Below are 17,728 nucleotides of genomic sequence, written 5' to 3' on the forward strand. Positions count from 1 at the left end.
ATTTGTGCGCCATTATCGCAGATAAGAATTTGAGGTACCCCAAAAAGAAGAAAAATGTGCTCTTCAACAATCCGACAAAGAGAATTAGCGATAGCAGAACGTAATGGAAAATGCAGAACAAATTTACTATAATAGTCGCTTATTACCAGAATCTGGGTATTGCCACGACTTGATCTAGGTAAAGGACCGATAAAATCCAAGCTAATAAGTTGCCATGGGAACGAAACGTTAGGACGGACTCCCATATGTCCAGCGGGGGCCATTTGTTGAGGTTTATGCGCCGCACACACTTGACAATTATTTACATATTTAACCACATCGGTTTTCATTTTTGGCCATGTGTATCGATTGCGTAATTTTTTATATACCTTGTATATACCGACATGACCGGAGCTGGGGTGATCATGGTATTCGTGTAGTAATAATCGACGTTGGTGTTTGGGAACTAGTATTTTCCAGTTATCAGACTCTGACGATAGCTCAGGAATTTGACAGCGGACGTATTTGTATATATTACCATTTTCTATTTTCCATTGAGGATATTTCTTCGGAGATGATATAATTTTCGATTTTAAATTCGCATACCATTTATCTTCACCGTCTGTATTTGAATCAATTACATCTACAGAAACGGGAACAGATCTAGACAAGAAATCTGGCACGACGTTTTCTTTGCCTTTTCGGTGGGTTATTGAAAAATCGTAGGGTTGCAATCTTAAAGCCCAACGTGCCAAACGACCAGTTGGATCCTTGAGATTATTCAGCCATATAAGGGAGGCGTGGTCGGTAATCACGGTGAACTTAGTCCCTTCAAGGTATTGACGCAGTTTTTCAATTGCCCAAATTACGGCCAAGCATTGGCGTTCTGTCGTTGAAAAGTTTTGCTCTTGCTTGGTGAGAGAACGCGATAAAAAACAAATTACTTTCTCTCCTTCTTCGAAATTTTGTGTTAACACAGCACCGACGCCAAATGCAGACGCATCAGTTTGGAGAACGAATGGACGGTTAAAGTCCGGGCACGACAAAATTGGTGCTGTTGCTAAACATTGTTTGATTGCCTCAAAAGCTGTATCGCAATCCTTATTCCAGTTAAATGGTACATTTTTCTTAAGTAAAGAAGTTATTGGAGCTATTACAGTTGAATAATTTTCAATGAAACGACGATACCAGCCGCATATGCCTAGGAAACGCCTTACCTCCATTACATTTTTGGGGGGCAATAGGTTAAGAATGCATTCAACCTTTTCAACGTCAACACGAAGGCCCTGGGAATCGACCATGTAACCCAAATATTTTAAAGAGGGTCGACAAAACTTACATTTCTCTTCGCTTAAAGTTAATCCAGCTTTATAAACGGATTGCCTCTTTTTGCGCTACTAGTGTTTTTGGATTACTTTTCTTTTGGATTAATGCACCAGAACTATTTCCCGTCAGATTCTCCGACGCCGTATCTGTCATGTCCATCACAGACCACATTTCTGCCACTCTTAATGACTGTACTTGTCCTGTCGAAACCGTCACACCTGTCATGGAATTTGACTGTTCTGGGGTTAAAATGGATCTGCCTACATTATCTGGTATTATTGACAAGAAAATCATAGACAAGTTGGGTGACAAAGAAATAGACACTCGAAATATTCCACTTCTTAATGGAAAGAGTAAAAATTTTTCTCATATTGACACCACAACCCATCAAGATAAACCGGCAGGTGACGTTAATAAAAATCAAGACTATACCTTAAAAACCACTTCACCACCATCTGTTACTAGTGACTATTCGTCTGATTCCAACCTTACTGACATTATTAATGAACTAGACGACTTTGAGTCGCTTAAAAAAAAAGAAGATTTTCTAGATCCAGTTACTAAAAAGGATCAATGTACTATTGACATTCCCGAACCTGAGATTAAACAATTTTACAGACTTGAGGAATGGGCTGATACCGGTCTGAAAACTATAAGTAATGCTACCGGCGTCCGTACGTATCCTCCTCAGAAACTCCATTTCATCCCCGAGCAGAGTCAACCTTATCATGCTCACGCTAAACCCGATCGACGTATCCATGATGTTACACAGCTTGCTCTCATCAGCGATCGTTGTATTGATCCTACCGCAAGATTACGTATACAGGAAATTAAAGGTGACGGTAACTGCCAGTATCGAGCACTTATCGCTGCATCTGGATTCGCTGGTGATTTGCGTGAATTCAAAGGAATGCTTTATACATCTAAATATGTTGAAAATGTTAATGATCCGGCTTTTGTTCGGTATATACTTGGTTCACTTAATGAGTTCGGAGATGGTGAAACCCTATACGTTTTCGCGAAGCAATTTGGTTTTTGTGTGTGTGTCCACGCTGTCGATGCGTTTCATATTATTAATCCCGATGCTATGGATAGAACTATTCATTTGCATCTTGACCAACTGCATTATCAGGCTTTAGTACCTGACCTGTCAAGTGGTTCGTCGGATTTCTGGACAGGAGCAAGACCACAACTAGGTAGTTCAAAATAACTCGTAGTAGAGGAAGATCCGGAAACAACCGAATAAGCTTTGCGACATATGCGATTGAACATAGACTCATCCGAACCACCTGCCAATTAATGATCTTAAGCTTTTCTTTTAGCAGCGCAAAGAAACGGATGTCGTACAACTGAATAATCCCCAAAATGGGCAATGGAATAAATTTGCTTCAAAACAGCAATCCAAAAAAAACGTAAAGGTGCTATTTAATCCCTTTTACGGATACGATTAAAAAAAACTAATAATCTATATTTTTAGCAACACTCTACTGCAGTGGTACAAGTTCGCACGCGAAAATCAATCGGAATAATGTCCAAAATTTCCCAAGAAAACACGCATATCGCTCAGACAAGGCCAACAAGAATTGTACTGATATTGCATTTATTTGTAATACTTTACATTATTTGATGTTTTTATTAAAATGAATTAACTTCCTAAAATGGACTGTTACAAATTAACGCAATGCCTCTGCGTAATTTTTTTTGATTCCTTCTTGAACGAGCACGAGACATCGCCCCTACACTAGCCTTTCACTTTTCACTGACACTGTGAAACCAGCAAACTGGATGAAAATATGTAAACGAGGATGATCATCCTGGATGATTTCACTCTGAGTGATTCACTTTGGATGTACATCAAAAGTGATATAATGTAAATCGCACTTTATTATCGTTTACATGGATCACCAAGACTGAATTAGTCCGTTCATTTACAAATGGCGCCGACAACTTGTACGTGCTGGAATTGGCATAATAAGAGAATATCTTTTAAATGAACTTAGACATGTAGGTACTTAAAAAACAGAAGATTAGAAAAAAAACGACATTGGTGGGTAAGGCCGTGGATAAATCGACGCTACAAAATGGGGGCGTCAACGTGTTTGTTAAAGGATTGGTCTATCTACAGAAGATCAAGCCATATTAAGAAACCATCTAAGAATGTCTGAAGTGCAATTTGAAGAGCTACTTGCCAAAGTCACACCGTTAATTCAAAAGCAAAGCACAACCATGAGAGAATCTCTTCATGCGAGATTGAAATTGCAAATTGTACTAAGATATCTTGCAGGAGGAGATTGCTTTTCAACACTCGAAGCTTTGTATCGTGTACCTAAATGCTCTATTTCCCATTTTCTGCCAGAAGTATTAGCTGCTATTTACAAAGTACTTGAATGTTGTATTTAGATTCTATCTTACCATTGCAACAATAAAACGTATTAAAACTTCATCCAAAAGGCATTTTATTCAAAAACTAAAATCAAACATAAATTCATTGGTAATCGTGAATAGTAGAGAATGCTTGCGATAATATATCATAAACTGACGTCTCACTATTAGTCGAGTATACTGTATACGGTGATGGGAGTAGATTCCTTTGAGCGAGTCTGTAAGCTGAAGAGATACATGCGCTCTTCACTGAAAAAAAAAAGAAATGCTGTCGCAACTAACAGTTACTCCAACAAATTTTTTTAGTAGCTATAGCCTCAACAAAAATATTTGCTGTAAGAAATCAACATAACTTGTTGGAAGTAAATTTGTTCCAGTAGGTAAAACAATTATTTGTGACAAATTATACAAGTTAGTTAAGAAAGCATACCATTTTTGTTTGAGGAACTAAATAAGCTTGCAAAAAAATTTGTCCCTGTAACAAGTAATGCTTAGTCGCAGCAGCATAGCGGTATTGTTATATAAACTAACGAGTATTTGCTGGACCTCCTCATTTGTCCTTTTTTATCTTTGTTGTAGTAGCATACCATTTATGCTGGAGAAACTAATAAATTGTCTCAAATGATTAGTTGAATTAACTATGAATCCTAGTTGGCACAACAAATTTTCAGATCTGTCTGCATCGTCCGCGCGTTTTGGTGATGTCAATTAAAACAAATCACTTTTTTTTAAATACACTATTATTAAATCACTTACTGTTTACCTAACTACATAAGAAAAACTTTTTTATCATTAACATCCCCAAAAACAAAATACTTAAACACTTAAATTAAAACTTACCTACAGTACATATAGACAGCTTTTACATATACAGCGTGTTTCGAAATTCGCGCACACGGACTGTGGGATAGTGTTATAGAACGAAAACTGAATAAAAAGTTCCTCGACCAGTTTCTGATCAGACCGGCACTTTTCGAGTTGTCGTTCGAAAAATCTAAAAATGAAAATGCCGGAAAACAAAAGATAGTTCAAAACAATTTATGGATTAAAGTTACACTTACCTTCAAACACCAAAACTAGTTCGGGGAATGCCCATTGTTCCAATATATCACCTACACTTTGTTCAGCCATTGAAAAAATATTAAAACACTAAAAGTTCGTAATGTAAATAACCGAAATTCAGTAGGTACAAGATTGACGACTTACCGTGAAAAAATGAGCTAGTAAATATGACACTGGACAGGGTCACAGAGTACTTTGTAATGATGTCATCTCACATCTGGTTGGCACTCTGGGACATGCAAGACAAGGTGAGATACGCACATCCTGTCTTAACTACTTGGGAATTGCATGATTGCAGTATTATAAATAAAATTTTATATTATTTTCGTCCTTCAAGTTAAGGAATTTAGTAGGTCCGTGAAGTTGGAGGTACAATGTAAAAATAATTAAACGGCGCATTACTTATAATATTGTGCTCATTTTGTGTTAAATTTTGCCGTATAACAAAAATTTTGTGCCCACGTGATAACGGAGATCTCCAAAATTTTAGTTTGGTACCTCCTATTTCACGCTGGAGGTACACCCTCACTCAAATCAAAATAAGTTAAGTGCATAATTTTGTGCTAAATTTTGCCGTATTACACAAATTTTGTGCCCACGTGATAACGGAGATATGTAAAATGTTAGATTGGTACCTCCCACTTCACGCTGGAGGTACACCTTCACTCAAATCAAAATAAGTTAAATGCCTAATTTTGTGCTAAATTTTGCCGTAATACACAAATTTTGTGCCCTCGTGATAAGGGAGATATTCTAAATGTTAGGTTGGTACCTCCCACTTCACGCTAGAGGTACACTTTTACACAAATGGATATAAGTTAAGTGCATAATTTTGTGCTAAATTTTGCCGTATTACACAAATTTTGTGCTCATGTAATAAGGGAGATATTTAAAACGTTAGGTTCGTTTCTCCTACTTTACGCTGGAGGTACACCTTTGCTCAAATGGATATGTTAAGTGCATAACTTTGTGCTCATTTTGCAGCAATTTTTGCCGTATTGCAGATTTTTTCTACTCAGACAACAATGAAAATATGAAAAATTATACTTCGTACTTGAAGGCCATTTTATATCGCTTAACACTTTCAATTTTAATGATCTTTATTTGCTGCATCTACTATTGGATGCTATATATTTCATTAAGTGCATAATCTTCCATAAAAGCAATTATACTTCGGGTTTTCATAAAAATCATGGCGTATTTGAAGTACCAGTAAAAATAAAGAACTTATAGTCAAGGTTAGTTTTCAAAAATAGTGACAAAAGAAGTCGCATATTTTTGTCAAATTTATACTTTGTTATTGCATTAATTGTGTATATTAGTTTTATTGCAATCGTCATAAATCAAACAGCCATACAAACTTATCTAAAGGCGCGTATACATCTGAGCATTGGGTCGAATGAGCAAGGCGAGCGCGAATGAGCATTTGGAAAGGGGGCTGAGTACACATCTGAATGGGACACGCGAGCGAGACACATGAGCTTCGCTCAATGAATGCTCGTAGTGCGCGTTTCAATATGGCGGATGAAAGTCTGACAGTGGCTAGTGCTAGTTTTATTGTGATATGCAAGTTATTAAAGCAGAAACGAAGGAGACAGAGACGTCGATGGACATCACAATTATATATGAAAAGAGGCGGTAAAAATGGTATTAACAGTACCTTGTTATTAAATGATTTGTCCGAAGAAGGGACGGGTCACTTCAAGAATTTTACCCGAATGTCCCAAGATGATTTTAATTTTCTTCTAAATGCAATCAAAACGAAAATAATGAGACGTGACACAGTATTTAGAAAAGCAGTCAGCGTTGAAGAAAGGTTGGCAGTCACTTTACGTTTTTTAGCTACAGGGGACTCGTATACTAGTTTACAGTACCTATTTCGGATATCAAAGCAGCTAATATCACAAATAATACCGGAGGTGTGTCAAGCTCTTATTGAATGTTTAATAGATCACGTTAAGGTAAGTAAAACGACACTTAAATGTAGAAAATCATTTTATTGCCTAGTTTAATAACATATAATACATATATAATAAATATAATGCTACTATGGGGTAGAATTATTATCCCCATTATCATCTGAGAAACTTGCAAAATAATTATGCAACAAAACTGAATTAGTACCGCTGTGTGAGCAAGATGAAGTAGGAGTTGATGAACGGGAAATTGAAGTTTGAGGAGGAGTAGGTGATTTTTGAGGCATTGGTTGCAATAATTCATAATTGTTAATGGAAGATTGTGGGAAGTGTGTGGATACTTGCTGATAATCGTATTGGTTTGTACTCATGGTCTGAGGATACCCTGGTGCAAATTCTCGCAAAGGCTGAGGAGCAGCTGACCTATTGTAGTGACTCATTTCTAAATCGAATAAAATATTGTTGATTTTGTGCTGGGCCAAAGATTTGAGACGATCATCAAATTTTCGAATTTTATTGGCAACGTATTCTCCGTAGACGCTGCAATCGTCTCTTTGGTTACTTGCAGAACCTGAAGCCACGTTTTGCAGATATCCAAAAGCCTGCATTATTCTTGGATCTTCTTCTTCCTTACGCCTTTTGACTGCACGTTTTTTCGGCGACTGAAAAGTCTTTGTTTTTATTTCACTTGGAGCTGCTCCTTCTGAGGTTTCCAGAGCTGGTTCGTCATTTTGAGAAGCTTCTATTTCTGTATTGTTCCTTGGTTCATCAGTGAAATCTCCTATTTGCAAGGAATCGTTTATCCCATCTTGAGGAGAATTGGGCTGTAGATTCTGCAAATAAAAAGAAATATATTGACAAGTAACCTGCAACAAAAACAGACCAAATCAGAATTATGTGGGGATGACAGAACACGAGATTTTACCCCAGTAATAGTAGCACATAGTAGCAAGTTTCTTTTTATGAATGTTTGTTTTTTTTGTTTTGTGCTCTTTCTTCGGGCGAAATGCAACTTATCGACTTTCATGTTTTCTATACAAGTTCGCCCGAAAAACAAGCACTTAATTGACAGCGACCATACTAGCCTGAATGACATTTTTTTTTTCAGCTTCCAGCTTCGGAAGACGAATGGAAAAACGTCGCCCAGAAATTCGAAGACATTTGGAATTTCCCACATTGCGTGGGTGCTATAGACGGCAAGCACGTAGTTGTACAAGCTCCAATTAAAAGCGGAAGTGACTTTCACAACACTATAAATCATTCTTTAGTATTGTTCTGATGGCCTTGGTTGATGCCGACTACAATTTCATGTTCGTGGACATAGGATGCCAAGGCCGCATATCGGACGGTGGTGTATTTCAGAACTGTCAGCTGTATAAAAAAATTGCGAATAATGCTTTAAATCAGCCTACATTTTCGCCTCTAATTGGAAGAACTGTCGCAATTCCCTTTGTATTCTTGGGCGACGCAGCATTCCCACTAAGTGAACACATAATGAAACCCTACGCTGGCCAACATCCAAAAGAGTCTCCTGAGCGAATATTTAATTATCGGCTCAGCCGGGCACGTCGTGTTGTTGAGAATGCGTTTGGCATTGCTTCTAGTGTTTTTCGCGTTGTCACCGCTCCGCATCCGTGGGACACGCTGAAAGGGAAAAAGAAAACAAAACAAACACAAAGGAAAATCTGGACAAACACGTAGCCTGGTTACAGCGGTGATCAAAGATCTGTTGCCGGCCGCTCGTCGGTGTAGGTCGAGGTTAAACTAAAAGAGTGCAAAAAAAAAATCCCAGGCGCCAGAAGCTGTATATAAGGTATCAAACAGATCGTGGATGGTTCTGCTTCCGCTTCCAAAGCAGACGAAACTGGCTGAAGTCAGACTCAGGAACACTAAATAGAAATAAAAGAAAGTAGGAGAGACGAAGTAGGCGAAGAAAGAAAGGTGCACAATATTTATTTATTCGGTAATCAATATAAAGTTCTGAAGAGATAGGTTAATTAGGGGAAGTGATAAAATTGGTTTTTGTATTTCACGGGACAACAAAAATTAGGTGGTGCGAGAATTATACCTGACGGCAACAAGAATAGTATAACAAAGGTTAGTGCCAGTAGACGTATACCGGTCAATGTTATTGATCAAAGTTAAAGGTTTGCAGGTTGCCGTGGAAAGATCTTTCATCGAGACGTGCAATTAGAGTGCTGCAGACAGACAGCAGTTATTCAGATTTAGGTAACTCTTGTTTTAGTCTTACAAAAATTTAAAGTAGTTGAAATGAATCACCGTGAAGCGGTAGTTGTATTGCACCTGACAGTTTTATACTTGAACTACAAAGGTAGTTGTCAAATATTAGTTTACACAAATTATAATTATAAACAGATTTTATTGAATAGATAGGTATGTGTGAGGTGAATGATTAAGGATATGAATGCATAACTGAGGACAAGAGATTACAGGGAGATAAGATAAGAGGGAAAAAGATAAGAAGGAGTAAGGGAAGAGAAGAAAGGGAGTGAGTGACTTCAGGGGTAGTTTTGGGAGAGGTTGCTGACCTTTTGGTGTTTTAGTAGCCGATGGTTGTATAACTGAAGATGGTTCTTCGGAAGCTGGTATAACTCGGGGTAGATACAACAATAGGTGTGCCTCGGCTTCGATAACCCTTGGTGCTATCCTGAAGTTCTGATAGAAGAAATGGAAGTGACGCTGACGAAGACGGAAGAATAGGTAGTGTCCAGTGACGTTCGATTAATTATATAAAATTGATTTCCAGAGAGAATAGAATGGCTAAAAGAATTTATACCTAAATCCCGTGCAAGATGGTAATAAGTTGGCTTACCTCTACAGGTGTTGAACGAGCCTAAGTTTTATGCTGCCATGTGGTTAATGATCCGCATAACGCGTAAAACGCCAAATCACAATTGGAACAATTGAAACGTAAGTAAATAATAATTACGGCGTAAATGTAGCTTAAATTCTTGATAATCCTCACAGATGAGCCGGATAAAACCCAGTTAAGAATTTGTAGCTTCACCACATACAGACAAGTGTCTTACAATGCCACAGGAAGAATGAATTCGGGGAAAAATCAAGAGAACTAGGGATTCCCCTTATCTATTAGGTAATACAAATAATGAAACCGAAAGTTTCCTAAATTCAAATTGTAGGACAAAGAAAGAAGACCTAGATAAGCTGAGAGAAAGAATAGGAAGATTTTTAAATGTGAACAGTTCGATGTTATCAGTAAGATTAAGATGTGAAATCACAGAAGAGAAAGGAACAATGAACTAGGAAAATTGAAATGTTATAACCCGTAATTAATGGACAAGACATAAAGTAAAAACCCAAACCCAACCCACCCCAAACAAATTAAAACCCAGGAAAATCCCCAATAAAAAAAAATAGACCAACCCCTGGAGCTGACAGAAAATAGAGTACTCCTGAAACCCGTCCCATAGAATAGAAAACAAGGAAAGATGAAGAGTGAAGAGCTCAGATAGAGGAGCGAAACTTACATTCGAAAGGAAAATGAAAGAAGTGAACGTAAGCCTCTAAGGTAGACCTGTCCTTAAAACATTCCCAACCTGCCGCCCGAATTGAATGTAAATTAAACCTAGATTCTGGAGAAAATATAGAAAATTAACCGTTACAGCGTCTTGCGAAAACCGATACTTTTAGAACCCGAAAAGGCACAACTCATAGTAATGACAGTAGTTTGCCTCCACAACTTTTTGCGCAGAAGCCAAACTTCAAGAAATATATATACGCCACCTGGTTGTTTGGATAGTGAAGTCGATGGAAACACAATACTCGGCAATTGGCGAACTGATAATCAGGAAATATCATCATCACTTTTACCAGTAAGGAACATACCACGAAGAAGCAAACCAGTGCCTACCAACATAAGATTGGAATTTACTGAATATTTTTGTAGCAATGGCGCAGTTCCATGGCAAAGCAAATGTGCCTAAATAAATAATATTTATCTGCTTTCTCTTTATCAATAAATTATTACCTAACAATTAATTTCATTTGTTTTTAATTAATCGTAATTATTATTAGTGATAAATAAATCATTTCAGAAGGAGGTCAAAATAAAATATTAAGTTTGTTGGGGTAACGTAGGGGGTAGATTATTACTTAATTGGTTTGTTTTCGCATGATCAGCTTAAAACCGTTTGAAACTACATAGACATAGACTACAGCAAAGAAATTTAGTCTAAAGGATCAGGATAATAATAATGATTTATATGACATCTAGTAAATAATGATCACACGGTCTTGAGTAATGATACCACACTCTGTAAAATGTGTTAATGTTAAAAATTACCGAGATAATCGTACAAAAATAATAGTAATATAAATAAAACCTAGGTGAGTACTTACATTTATGCTTCTCCGGGGCTCATCTTTGTCATCCAGAAATCTGAGGTAGTCGAAAGCAAACCATTGTGACGTATACGTTTCGTCCTTTCCTAAAAATAGAAGTTTACGATTTACAGACGGCGCCAAACAATTTGCAAGTTAAAAATTAGTCAATCATATGTTTCCTACCTTTCCCTGTTCCGATACTCTTCTTTGCTTTAGCCCTTTCTCTTCTATAAGATCCCTTCAAGCTCTCAACTTTTTTCTGTATATTTTCTACATCTCTACCACATATTTCTGCGATCTCCCGCCAAGCATCATCTTTCTTTACTTTGTTAAAATAACTAGGATGTCGAGGATTCCATAATATAGGCCTCTGATGGTATAAATCTATTATTTCCAAACACTGTTGTCGCGTGAAATCCATGATTGTATGTCCTTTCCGTTCCCTGTCGATGTCCACACTGAGCACGTATGAGCGTGTTCGCCGCAAGCGCTCGCTTTGATCTACCGACAAAATTTGGATCGGGTCGAGCGTGCTCGGCGCACGTTGCTCAGTCGTCCACATTAGAATGCTCATTCGCGCTCGCCTTTGCTCATTCGGACCCAATGCTCAGATGTATACGCGCCTTAAGAAAGCAATATGCAAATTAGCAGGTCGGTATTGTCACAAAGCACCTTTGTTAATTATCGGACCGCAATTAGCGCAATTCAACTATTTATAACCCTTGTTGACAATACATACAGGTAGTAAACTTTTGTATTGAATTTGTGAAATATAAGATTTAGTTTGTACACTTCTTTCGAACTCTTCTGTTCTAGCTGTTGGCCCATATATGAGTATAGGTTTAGTTGTTTAAGTTTAGTGTGTTTTGAACTTGTATTTTTGGATTGTGCTGTTTTTTACTTCATATACGTGCGGTTGGTGTATATATTTTGTGAAACTAGTGTTTGAAATAAGGTAAGTACCAACATTATACACACATTTTTACTCCACATCAAAAATGAGCAGTTATGCGACAATTCCAAAATCGCAAATTTTAGCATTCCATTGTTTTGCTTTCTCCACGAATCTCAACTAGTAGATTTCTAAAAATGCAAAAAAGTTTTGTCTGTCCCACAGGGTTCTAGGTAAACCTTTTACCGCCCTTGTCATTGTAAAGCCTATATTTGGTTTATGTTAAGATTAGCTTTAAATAAGGATTTTGCACTTGCCAAAAAGTACTATTTGCTATTGCCATATACCATATTATACAGTGTGTCTAAATGATCGTGTTAAGCAGGGGGATCTCGGAAACGATAGAAAAGACAAACTTGGTTAAATGAGAGAAAAAGATCAGCACGTAAACATTAGTTAACAGAGACGTAATTTAAACATTTTTTTTGTTAGATCTCTATATCGAAAAAACTGAAATTTTGTATTTTCATTTGTTTCCTGAACTTTTTATCTAAAAAGATAACTTCAAAATTCTTTGACTTGATTAAGGCATTTTTTAATGTACATTAAGAGTAATTTATTATATTTTTAATGGCATTTTTCCAATTTCGGTGTTACAACCCAAACTTATATTTTTTAAACTCAAATTATGGGCGGATATAACATCAATCGAAATAATGCTCTCAATCTCCTTTTAAAAAAATTAAGTTTAATTCACTTACCTTTAGACACAAAAAGTTATTGCAAAAAACTATCTTTTTTGTATCTGAGGTATAAGAAACAATACATTAACATTGCTTTGGAAAAAATCAAAAGAATCGCAGTTATCAACAATCGATTTTCATAAATGAATAACTAATTGCTGTTTGTTTGTAAGTCAATAAGCGCTTTAGTGTGTGATTTAACAGTTACTTCGTAAATGTTGCAAGTGCTTGGAAAATAATGGACAAATGTCATCATAGTCTGTAATGTCGGCTTTAGGTACTTTTAATTTTAGGTTTTTCTATTGTTTTTTTGCAAATCTGTTGATCTACTGTTTCATTTACCTCAAAGATACAAAAAAACACAACATAGGGATTTATATGAGAAAATGCTGATAAGAATTACAGCTAGAATAATAACTCAGAGTGCATTTAACAGGGAATTTAATTCTGAAGCGGTATTATATTAATGTGCAGTTTTTCAATCACTGGAATTTCTTTTTAATATGATACACTTATAGTGATTAAAAAATTGTGCAAATTAATACAATTCACTTCGGAATTAAATTCTATGTCTAATATAATTTTAATTCTCATTTTTCCTGTAATCGTGACGGACCTATCGACATAATTATATTTTCCTATGTAAATTCAAGTATGTGAAGTTAGCAACGAACGATGGCCAGCAACGCGTGACGTCATAACCAGGATGCGTGTAACGAAAGTTGACCCCCTAGAATACATGGGGAAAAAAGAAAATCGCTCGTGACGGGAAAACTATCACCTTTGACTACTATCGGAAAATTGTTTTGTGTTTTTAATACACGGAACAATTTAAATATAAAATTTAATGTAATTATCTCAACAAATAAAAAAGTTATAGAGCGTTGAAGTTGACCAATTGCCCTATACATTTATATAGGAGAAAGGTCGATTCGTTGTTGGTCTATTAATCAAAAAGTATCGCCTTTGTCTAGTAGCGGTAAACTGTTTTCAATTTGTAATGTATTGAACAACTAAAATATAAAATTTCATCAAGTTATCTTAAAAAATAAAAAAGTTACAGAGCGTTAAAGTCGCCCAATTGCTTTATACATTTATATAGAAGAACGGTCAATTCGTTGCTGGTCTATTACTCAAAAAGTATCGTCTTTGTCTAGTAGCGGTAAACTGTTTTCAATTTGTGATGTATTGAACTAATAAAATATAAAATTTCATCAAGTTATCTTAAAAAATAAAAAAGTTACAGAGCGTTAAAGTCGCCCAATTGCTTTATACATTTATATAGAAAAACGGTCAATTCGTTGCTGGTCTATTACTCAAAAAGTATCGTTTTTGTCTAGTAGCAGTAAACTGTTTTCATTTTGTAATATATTGAACTAATAAAATATAAAATTGCATCAAGTTATCTTAAAAAATAACTACAGTTTATACGACAAACAAAATATGACGGTTTTGTGAACATCTCCACGTTGTGCTGAAATATGAGTTCTTTTAAACCATTAATAAACCCATGCCGATTTCAAAAACAGCAGCACAGCTAAATAATAACTTAAAAGTCACTGCATAGCTTGTTGCAGTTTTGTTATTATATCTAATACAACCACAACCATATTCTACCAATAAACAACAATTAAAATAAGTAAACAATAAAACATTAAATATCGTAGTCTGAAGGGTTCCCCGTCTAATTCCGTCTTTTCTTGTGAAGTTTTAATTTTATGTATGTACTATATCTATCTAATAGCATAAAATTTGACAATTCGTGAGCAATAAAACGTAAAAATGTTTATTTTACAAAACACTAAAATAAAAAACACGCGCTATAGTGATGACGAAACCTTCAGATTTCGTTGTATACATTATAATAGTAATAACAATAAAACATCCACCACCACCTAAGCAAAGCAAAACAATAATTTAAAAGTCGCTGCATACTATTCTGCATCCTTGTCGCTAAAGTAACCATAACCACCTAACACCTAATGTAATAATACTATTAATAATCAACCCACCACCGAAGCTACAAAACAAAACCACCACCACTTACATTTACTGTTGGAACCAAATGGTTTCTAGTCGCTCTAACCCATCCAAATTAAGATGCACACCATCTCTGTAAAAAATAATGGTTAGAATGCTAATGGAGCCGTAGTTTTCTTGCTTACCTTTCAAAATATTTTGGGTTGGAAAAAAATGATTCGACGTCCACCACGACAACTCGACCTGCAAATCAAATTAGTGGTTAATATATTTAATTATATGTTTAATAAAATACTTACGGTCTTTAACACGTCGAACAAAATCGTTGAATTTATTTAACGTGTCTCTTTGATCGCCCGTTGCTCTATGAATAGGCAAGATTGTACATAAACGAATGTTTTGGACGCCTTGGTTTTTTATCGTGGCCAGTAATCTCAGTAGAGACAGTTTCATACTGTTGTATGGAGTGTTCTACAAAATAAAATGTTAGAAAATCTTTGCAAATATATTTTTAAACTTACTCTTAAGACGTCGTTTGTCCCTATCATGACAAATACTTCTGAAGCTAATCGGTATTGATAACCAGCCGCTCTGCACCGAACCACGCGTTTCTGAAGTTGAGATATCGTTTGGCCTCCAATGGCTAGCTGGCTGAAGATTTTTTTTCTTCTCGGATTGTGCACCTCTTGCATATGGCCATAGGCGGTTGTGCACAAATCCTAGTGAGAAAACGGCGGACGTTAGATGCACCCAAAAATTGGACTTCACTCTGAAACACACAGTATAAGAAAAAAAACAAAACAAATGTACAAATAAACAAAAATAAAACAATTGATAGGTACTCACCTCAGAAATAAGCAGCATGTTGCAAAATAGTTTTACACAATAAATGATAATCGACACAAAAACGAAGACTATACTGGTGTCAACACAATACATTGCTGCATTTATAGTCCTAATGAAAAATAGCCTATTAATTAATTAATCATGTACCTACAGTAATTACATATGATTATATAAGTAAAGAAAGTGACAAATTAGTAAAGTAGAAAGCTTATTTCTAAAAATGAAATTGATGACGCAACAAAAATTCCTTACATACATACCTAAGAAAACTCAAATAATTTTATACACTTTTTATAGAATCATTTGGTTGGTTTTTAGATTTTTTTTTAGCAAATGTTCATTCGTATCTATGAGTCACAGATCAACACTAATATAGATAATTATTCCTTCAGCGCGGATAGCAGAGATTTATTCGGGTGGGTAAAAAAAGTTTTTTTTTGCTACCTTTTAAATTCAAAGTTTTCATTAAAAAGAATATTTGGGTATTCAAAAACAAGATCTAATTGAACCACCAGTACCAGTAGCCCATGGTTGACTATTCCCCCGCTTAAAAATTTAGATTTTTTTATTAAAAGTCTTTCATAAAAATTTCGTAATAAAAATTTTGCCAAATAGTTAAATTGTCAAAAATACTGGAAAACTTAGAAAATACTTACCTTGAACGGATTTTTGGTTCCGCAATTGTATTGGTAATGACATTGTAGTTGCCGACTGTTGTATCATGCTTTGAGCAAAAAATAGTTAAAACACAACAGTTTTCTTATGATAGATAGAACTGTGTATAATAAAATTTAAAAATTATCACAACTCTGGGATACTGTGCGCTCACAAAATCTTGTTAAAATATTTTTTAGATTACCAAATATTTTTTCTCATAAAAAACTACTAAACGACCCACCCTTAAATGTAAACTTCTGTAAGAACATTCTTTGTTATAAAATTTATACTATAATTTTTTTATGTGTTCATATAAGCAATGTTATTTTTCTTATGTACACTTGTAAAAAACAAGTCGACGTTAAAGGTGTATTCAACGGAATAGGTTTATTAGCGAAATGAAAATGATACTCCCGTTACCATTTCAACGCATGAAGGATAATTGAATTTTATTTGTTGTATTGATGCATATATCATTGTTTTCATAATTTTGTCATCAATCTTTTTCCATAAAAATCTAAAACAAAAATCAAGTCGCCTATTAAAAATTTTTTTTTTGTTGAAATATCAAATATTTGTTATTTTTTATTATATTCAAAACCGCATAAATCTAAAATAGCGCCCATAAGAAAAACAAAAGTTGAGCTGTGTATCTTCCGTATCAGGGCGGCTATGAAAAGGAAAAAAATAAATACCAATTCTTGGTCAGAAAGTGTCATAATAATGTATGAATTTCCAGAGTCTAACTGTAATGGTTTACTCTTAAAAAAATAAAAACAAAACATCCAAATTTCAGTTTTTTCGCAATAAAAACAAAACAACAGCAGATACTTTAAATCTGAAAAGTACTAAGCAATGCAATCTGCTACTATTCTCTATTTAAACAATGTCGCATCGCTTATGATAACCGAGATCCCAATCGTTGCCCTCGAAAAACGGACACCCTGTATATCATATCCCAATATACACATACAAATATTAGTAAAAATAGATTTTGAATATCAACAAAATATTATTAATAGTATAAGGCAAAAATTTGTGTGAAAACAGGTCATTAGATTACACATTAAAGGCATACGCATTCACTTTCTAAATGAAGGTGATGAAAGGTAATTAGAATCAAAACATGTAATCATCATTATTATCCATGGCCCAATTTAAAATATGCTCATATCTTTCTAAATGAAAGATAATTAATAAGAAAACATGTCATTATCATTAATCTCTCTCTATACATTTTACATGTGTATAAATACTTCATCGTTTGTGCTTAATGGTTTCAGTATTCGCAAATCAGTGAATACACTTCAACCTTTTTCGTTGTTATTAAAATATGGCTCCAACAAATATTGAACAAATTAAAAAGTTCACGTTTTTTTTGGCGGGTAAAGTAAGTAGCGCTGAGGAAGTGGACGAGAGTGGTAGTGGGTATGGATCTTTAATCTGTGAAGCAAGTGTGCATATTTTTGATACCGATCTTCCAAAGCGGCGTGATCAACTATATCGACAATGGAAAAACAACTCTGGAAACATACGAGGTTTGCTTGAAATTTTTTTAATTTTAAACCAATCTTCTTTAG

General features: G+C 35.2%; 1 protein-coding gene, 2 long non-coding RNA genes and 1 pseudogene across 3 annotated transcripts; 3 read left to right on the forward strand and 1 right to left on the reverse strand.

Annotated features, from left to right (window-relative positions):
- The first annotated feature begins 5,906 nt into the window (after positions 1–5,906).
- Positions 5,907–10,649, forward strand: LOC116181876 (annotated as a pseudogene).
- Positions 8,923–9,451, forward strand: LOC116181878. The gene is made up of 3 exons (XR_004147364.1): positions 8,923–9,174; positions 9,230–9,386; positions 9,433–9,451. It is a non-coding gene; the product is annotated as an uncharacterized LOC116181878 (long non-coding RNA).
- LOC116181877 lies at positions 9,499–9,982 on the forward strand. Its single transcript, XR_004147363.1, has 3 exons — positions 9,499–9,596; positions 9,654–9,780; positions 9,827–9,982. It is a non-coding gene; the product is annotated as an uncharacterized LOC116181877 (long non-coding RNA).
- A 2,587-nt stretch (positions 10,650–13,236) lies between the features above and the next one.
- LOC116181875 lies at positions 13,237–15,559 on the reverse strand. Its single transcript, XM_031502321.1, has 5 exons — positions 15,492–15,559; positions 15,167–15,414; positions 14,945–15,116; positions 14,831–14,888; positions 13,237–14,778 (listed from the first exon to the last, which is right to left on the reverse strand). Exons 2-5 carry the CDS (start codon positions 15,335–15,337, stop codon positions 14,715–14,717), a joined length of 465 nt encoding a protein of 154 aa, XP_031358181.1. The 5' UTR covers positions 15,338–15,414; positions 15,492–15,559; the 3' UTR covers positions 13,237–14,714.
- Between the last annotated feature and the right edge of the window lie 2,169 nt (positions 15,560–17,728).

Source organism: Photinus pyralis, unplaced genomic scaffold (genome assembly GCF_008802855.1).
Source record: "Photinus pyralis isolate 1611_PpyrPB1 unplaced genomic scaffold, Ppyr1.3 Ppyr1.4_unclustered_Scaffold2607, whole genome shotgun sequence".
In the NCBI taxonomy this organism is placed as follows: domain Eukaryota; kingdom Metazoa; phylum Arthropoda; class Insecta; order Coleoptera; family Lampyridae; genus Photinus; species Photinus pyralis.

What these genes read in the sequence shown, in the direction of transcription:
- LOC116181875 (XM_031502321.1), bottom strand. Translation starts at nt 15,337, where the DNA reads ATGCAAGAGGTGCACAATCCGAGAAGAAAAAAAATCTTCAGCCAGCTA. An exon ending in GGACAAACGACGTCTTAAGA is followed by an intron (nt 15,117 to 15,166) that starts GTAAGTTTAAAA and finishes TTTATTTTGTAG; the next exon opens with AACACTCCATACAACAGTAT. An exon ending in TGTTCGACGTGTTAAAGACC is followed by an intron (nt 14,889 to 14,944) that starts GTAAGTATTTTA and finishes TTTGATTTGCAG; the next exon opens with GTCGAGTTGTCGTGGTGGAC.